At 39.5% G+C, this 7,091-nt stretch overlaps 1 protein-coding gene across 1 annotated transcript; it reads left to right on the top strand.

Annotated features, from left to right (window-relative positions):
* The first annotated feature begins 204 nt into the window (after positions 1-204).
* On the top strand, positions 205-2,931 carry LOC132309743 (uncharacterized). Its single transcript, XM_059808027.1, has one exon. It carries the CDS (start codon positions 205-207, stop codon positions 2,929-2,931), a length of 2,727 nt encoding a protein of 908 aa, XP_059664010.1.
* The last annotated feature ends 4,160 nt before the right edge of the window (positions 2,932-7,091 follow it).

The raw sequence follows: 7,091 nt of genomic DNA, 5'->3' as shown, positions 1-7,091 counted from the left end.
GTCATTCTGTTGGACTGTAGGATCCCAATTATGTACTCCAAAAATATTCACTTTGTATTGAAAAAAATATTTATCCATAGACACGTATACATGTACAGTAAATACAAATACGAGACACCATAATTACTTCTATAAGTAAGAAGCATCACCTAGTATGTGGTAATCGAGTCTTCTTCTCTTCATACCTTGAAGAAAACTATGATAATGGCAATTGACTCTTATTCGACAGTCACCTCTTCACAAAGGGGGTATCAGCTCACATGGCTTAATTTTTCCTTGCTTCTCTTTCTCATCACTGTCCTCTCCACACCCTCAGTATCTTCTTCTACAACTTCACCCTCTTACACCAATCATTGCGCTTCAGTAGTTCCTGAGTCAACCCCAACTGATCCCGAATACCACACGACCTTACCACCTCTCCAGATACTGACCGGTCCCTACACTGGTGGTGACAAAATTCTTGGCAACAGCTCATCTCATTTCTCCCTTGATTACAATAAATATCATACCTACTTCCGTACAACCCGAAACCTTTATAAAACCAAAGCCAGCGGTGTTTACAAGGTTGAGGCCTACTTGCTCTTCAGTGGTGTTCTGAATAATGCAACTTATCGGAGAGATCCACTGACATTCATACTAAAAGGGTTCTGGTCTGAATCTTCTGGCATGCTTTGCATGTTGGGCTCAGCATCTCGGCACTCAAGAGAAGGTAACTCTCTTAAACTTGACGCTGTTCTTAAGCTTAATTATGCTAAGAATGCAACTATCTTTACTAGCTTGGTTAGTGGAACATTGGAGAGCTTGAGTTCTCCTCATGATTCGAATTACTTTGAACCAATTTCAATTTTGTCGTTTCCTTCCATGAGTTACTACAACTACACATTGGTTTCAGAGGAATTCGATAATGGGTGTCCTGGTGGAATTGATATTCCACCGAATGGCTCTCTTGGATTGCAACCGAGAAGTATTTGTTCAATGCTCTCGAGGCAATTCAGGACTTTTATGTTGAAGTATGCCAGCGAGTGCAATTCTTCCCAGAACTGTACTCCCTTTGGCAAGGGTTTTGGGTATTCGTTCATGTCCTTGTCTAAAATTCAGTGTTCTGAGGATGTACAAAAGCTACGGTATCTTGTAGAATTTTCAAACAGTAGATATGGTGGGTATTATTACCAACCTTTCAATCCCAACATGGGATTGGTTGCAGAAGGATCATGGGATAGAAAGAAGAACCAGCTCTGCATCGTTGCGTGCCGGATCTTGAATCCCTATGACTCTTTGGGAAATGCTCATGTTGGGGATTGTTCAACTAGGTTGAGCTTGAGATTCCCTGCAGTCTGGTCAATCAAACAAAGATTGGGTATTGTTGGGCAAATTTGGAGTAACAGAACTGTAAATGATTCTGGGTACTTCAATAGAATCAGGTTTGGAGGTGGTTCTTTGATGGGTGTTCCTGGTATGAAGTATGAGTATACTGAAATAGACAGAGTAAAAACGTTATGCCCAGTAAAGAAGCTTTTTAAAACCAAGGGGATGAGATACCCAAGGGGAAATTTTTATGATATGAGATTCCGCACGTCGGTAAAAGATTCTAAAGGAAGAACTGTTTGGGGTTCTGTGGTCCCTGTCTCTGTGGGTGATCAGTTTTATAACCGTGCGTATGTTGAGATTATCCATGCAAACTCAACAGAAGCCAACCATAATAGCCCATTAAATATCAGCTATAAGATAAGGTTCCCTCCATTAGCTGGTGGCAAATCTAATCTGAGTATTGATGGTGAGGAGGAAATTTCTGCTGAGGGGATCTATGATGAGCAAACAGGACACCTCTGTATGGTAGGCTGTAAAGAGCTGGGTTCATCCATTCAGGAACCAAATATGGACTGTGAAATTCTTTTGAAATTCCAGTTCTCTCCAGTAAATGCAAAGAAGGGAGGTTTTATTAAGGGAAGCATTGAAAGCACAAGGAAACATTCAGATCCTCTTTTCTTTGATCGTTTGGACTTATCCTCAACAGCTTTCTATACTGTTGAAGCTAAACGATCCATCTGGAGGATGGATTTGGAGATCACAATGTCTCTAATCTCTAACACACTTGCATGTGTCTTTGTGGGGTTGCAACTCTTTCATGTCAAAAAGCACCCTGATGTGCTTCCTTCTATTTCACTGGTCATGCTTGTGATTCTTACTTTGGGGCACATGATTCCTCTTCTGCTCAACTTTGAAGCCCTCTTCTTGGTAAATCATAATAGACAAAATGTGTTGCTTGGGACCGGTGGATGGCTTGAAGTGAATGAGGTGACTGTGAGGATGATTACAATGGTGGTTTTCTTGCTTCAATTCCTTAATCTCCAACTGGCTTGGTCTGCGCGATCTGGTGATGGGAACCAAAAGGGACTTTGGATTGCTGAAGCCAAGACACTTTTTGTGACTATAGCATTCTACATATCAGGGGCACTTATTGCGTTGTTCATGAATTGGATGAAGAACAAAAATGACAAGATAGCATTGTCTTCTCACTCTGTTGCTTACCAACAACATAGCCTCTGGGGGGATTTGAGATCTTATGCTGGTTTGGTCGTGGATGGTTTTTTGTTCCCCCAAATCCTTCTCAACACATTCCGGACTTCAAAAGAGAATTCTCTTTCTCGTTCATTTTACATTGGCACTACCTTTGTTCGAATGCAACCACATGCATATGATCTTTACAGGGCTCACAACTTCGTTCCCCAGCATTTCAATGGCTCGTACATTTACGCGAATCCTACTGCAGATTTTTACTCCACTGCTTGGGATGTGATCATCCCTTGTGGGGGTATAATCTTTGCGGTGATCATCTTCCTGCAGCAGCGATTTGGGGGTCGTTGTATACTTCCTCGGAGATTCAGGGAATTGGAATTGTATGAGAAGGTGCCTGTAGTCTGCAATGGGTAGTTGGTAAAGGGCTCTACCATTTCTATTTGCCGTTGAGTGTTTACAAATGTTGGCTTCCTTTTGTATTGTTGCACTTTAGTTTGTGTTTTAGTAATGTAGCCTATGTAAGCTTTCTTTATATTATATGTTAAAGTTGTTTCTTTAGCTGCATATATGCTTCCTCTCTGTCTCTTGCGTGTATGCAGAGTTAAATGAAAAGTACTGTTGATGAATGATGCAATTCTTTCACATGTATATATATTGAGGAAAATATAATTAAAAAAATCAACCCAAATATATAGAAATAGCAAATTATATGTAAACATAAAATACAAAGAGGAAGAAACAATAAGTTGCAATTATTTTTCTTCTGTGAAGCTTCATTGGGTGCTGTTGATGCGATGATGTAGATAGTTGCAATTCTATTTCATCTAAAGCTAAGAGAATGAGAAAAAAAAATTAAAATTTTTGTTTGTTAAAAAAGTAATTTACTATATTTATTTTAACCATTAAGGGTACTTCTGTAGTCTTGTATCTTTTATTGATTCTTACTACTGCACTGGGAGTCTTTTTAAAAGTTGTGGAGATTTTTTTTGATAGTTGATGTGTTATGTAGCATGTCATTATGTCTACAGAAAGCAATTTTTCCGTTCGGAGAGAAAAAATTCGCTGAGTCAGAGTCATTGGTATGCTCAATTATAGAAATTCATGAGCTCCTGCCGAAAAGGTGTTTCTCAATTTAGCTGCATATGCATTATCTGACGAAGCAAGCAAAGTTGTATGCTTAGCCACAAGAAACTTTTTTGCTTCCTCTTCATCTCTTATATGTGCATGCAGGATTTAGATGAAAAGCTCAATTGATGAATGATAAGACTAAGATTATGAAATATATATTGAGAAAAATATAATCCAAAAAATGAGAATAATCCAACCTAAATAAATAGAGATGAAAATTTATATGAAAAGAAAAAATACGAAGAGGAAAGAAACAATAAGTTAAAATATAAAAAGAGAAATGCTCGTTTCAGCGGCTTTCTTAGTCAACCGAGTGGTGGTGGCCGTGAAACAGATGTTGAAGTGAAGCCTTACCGTTGGTATCTTATTATTTAATATTTATCAGAAAATGGCGAAAAGAAGATGCTGTAGGCTTTTCACTTGTATGGACCCCTACTGCAATCAAGTTGCCCACGCCTTAGCCAAGTGGGCTCTCAGGACCCTTGAGTGTAAGCTTAGTGATAGTGCATGGGGGAGGTCTGGCCCTAGTGGTTGATCTTCCTTATCCTGAGCCTTTTTCCTTCTGTTTTCTAGTTTTCTCTCTTTTTGTCAAGTTTCAAAATAAAAAACCTAAAGCGCTTTTTAAAATCTGCACACACAGACAGAGGAAGAGAGAATTTCTCTACTTGTCTGATTACAAATGCAGCTAAAGAGACAACTTTTGCACATATTATGAAGAAAGCTTAGTTAGTAAAACACAAACTAATGCGCTAACAATACCCAAAAAAAAAATTTAAAAAAAGCCAACAGTAGTAAACACTCGAATGCAAATTGAAATGCTTAGCAATTACCCATTGCTGACTACAGGCACCTTCTCATAAAATTCCAATTCCCTGAATCTCCGAGGAAGGATACAACGACCCCAAAATTGCTGCTGCAATAAGATAATCACTGCAAAGAGCATACCCCCACAAGGGATTATCACATCCCAAGCAGTGGAGTAGAAATCTGCGGTATGATTAGCGTAAATGTATGACTCGTTGAAATTCCGGGGAACGAAGTTGTGAGCCCTGTAAAGATCATATGCATGTGGTGCAATGGAACAAAGGTAGTGCCAATGTAAAATGAACGAGATAGAGCATTTTCTCTTGAAATCTGGAATATGTTGAGGAGGATTTGAGGGAATAGAAAACCATCAATGACCAAACCAGCAAAAGATCTCAGAACCCCCCATAGGCTATGTTCTTGGTCAGCAACAGAGTGAAAAGACAATCCTATCTTGGCATTTTTGTTATTTGTCCAATTCATGAATGTCACAATAAGTGCCCCTGAAATTTAGAATGCTATAGTCACAAAAAGTGCCTTCATCTCAGCAACCCACAGGCCTTTTTGATTCCTGTCACCTGATCGTGCAGACCATGCCAGTTGGAGAAGACGGAATTGAAGCAAGAATGCCACCATTGTAATAACCCTCACAGTCACCTCATTCACTTCAAGCCATCCACCGCTGCCAAGCAACACATTTTGCCGATTGTGATTTTCCTGGAAAACGGCTTCGAAGTTGAGCAGAAGAGGAATCATGTGCCCCAAAGTAAGGTTCCCAAGCATGATAAGTGAAGTAAAAGGAAGCACCAACAGGCCTGTGGCCTAGCATTATAAGGCTCCTACTTAAAAAAAATAAAGATTCGCGTCGTCAGTAATCATTTGATATAATATTTCAGTACGTATACGTATGTATATAGTTTTCTCCTTCATCCTTTCTGAAATTTCGATGAAAAAAGATTCTTCTAACAACACAACTTAGTCAACTCCATGTGTTAGAACAGCTTCCATTGAGTGTCTGCACCTATCCCTTTTTTGATTTTCGCTTATGTAAAACCTGAAGTAGCTCTATCTAAGAACTTCTAATTGAGATATGAATACACACTAGGTTGCACAAAAAAAGTCGTTTTTGCATCAATCCAAAGCTGGCAACAAGATCAAGTTGGTAAGGATTAAAATATCCCTTTTCTATGATCATCGATCATAGAGGGTCCCTTTACCATTCTGTATAAATGGGTTATTCTATTTGTACAGATATGGTAGAGGGGCGCATTCAATCCTTATTTCTCTATTAGTTCTCAGTTCTTCTCTTCAGCGCGGGGTAGAGCAGTTTGGTAGCTTGCAAGGCTCATAACCTTGAGGTCACGGGTTCAAATCCTGTCTCTGCAACATTTTTTTACAAAAAAAATTCCCGAAGGGAGGTCAGGGATTCGAATCTCAGTGAATGTAGTGTGTGTGAGTCCCAACTAGGAAAAAAAAGTAAAAGGAAGCACATTAGGGTGCTTTTTGACATAAAAGAGTTGCAACCCCACAAAGACACATGCGAGTGTGTTAGAGATTAAAGACATTAGGATCTCCAAATCCATCCTCCAGATGGAACGTCTAGCTTCAACAGCATAGAAAGCTGTTGAGGAGAAGTTCATATGCTTAAAGAAAAGAGCATCTGAATGTTTCCTTGTGCTTTCAATGCTTCCCTTAATAAAACCTCCCTTCTTTGCATTAAGTGGAGGGAACTGGAATTTCACAAGAATTTCAGAGTCCATAGAATCCTTTGTTGATTCCTGAATGTATGAACCCAGCTTTTTACAGCCAACCATACAAAGGTGTCCTGTTTGGTCATCATAGATCCCCTCAGCAGAAATTTCCTCTAGACCATCAGTACTCAGATTATATATGCCACCAGCAAATGAAGTGCATTCTATCTTATAGCTGATATTTAATGGGCTGCTATGGTTGGTTTCTGCCTCAAGTGTAGAGTTTGCTTCGACAATCTCAACATACCCATGCTCATAAAAATGATCACCCACAGAGATGGGGGCTGCAAAACCCCAAACAGTTCTTCCTTTAGAATCTTCTACTGACAAGTCAAACCTCATATCATAAGAATTTCCACTTGCGTATCTCATCCCTTTGTTTTTAGGAGGCTTCTTTACTGGGCATATCTTTTTCCCTCTATCTATTTCGTTGTACTCACATACTTCAAACCAGTAACACCCAACATGTTGTAGTTAGAACCTCCAAACCTGATCCAATGGAAGTACCTAGAATCATTTACAGTTCTGTTACTCCAAATTTGCCAACAAGACTCGATCTTTGTTTGATTGACCATACTGCAGGGAATCTCAAGCTCAACCTAGTTGAACAATCCCCAACTTGAACATTTCCCAAAGAATTAGGTATGATATTTATTGTAATCAAGGGAGAAATGAGACGAGCTGTTGCAAAGAATATTGTCACCACCAGTGTAGCGACCGATCGGTATTCGGAGATGTGGGAAGGTCGTGTAGTGGGGAACAGTACTTAGGGTCGGCTCGGGAACAATTGCAGCGCAGTGATCGGTGTAAGAGGGTGGAGATGGAGAAGAAGAGACCAAGGTTGTGGAGAGGACAGTGAAGAGAAAGAGTAGAAAGAAATAATTAAAGCAT

Source organism: Cornus florida, unplaced genomic scaffold (genome assembly GCF_030987335.1).
Source record: "Cornus florida cultivar Cherokee Brave unplaced genomic scaffold, ASM3098733v1 CherokeeBrave_3.0.0_Hap2_Chr05, whole genome shotgun sequence".
Classification (NCBI taxonomy): domain Eukaryota; kingdom Viridiplantae; phylum Streptophyta; class Magnoliopsida; order Cornales; family Cornaceae; genus Cornus; species Cornus florida.
Note: the sequence above shows the minus strand (reverse complement) of the source record. Positions and strands in the feature narration are given on the sequence as shown.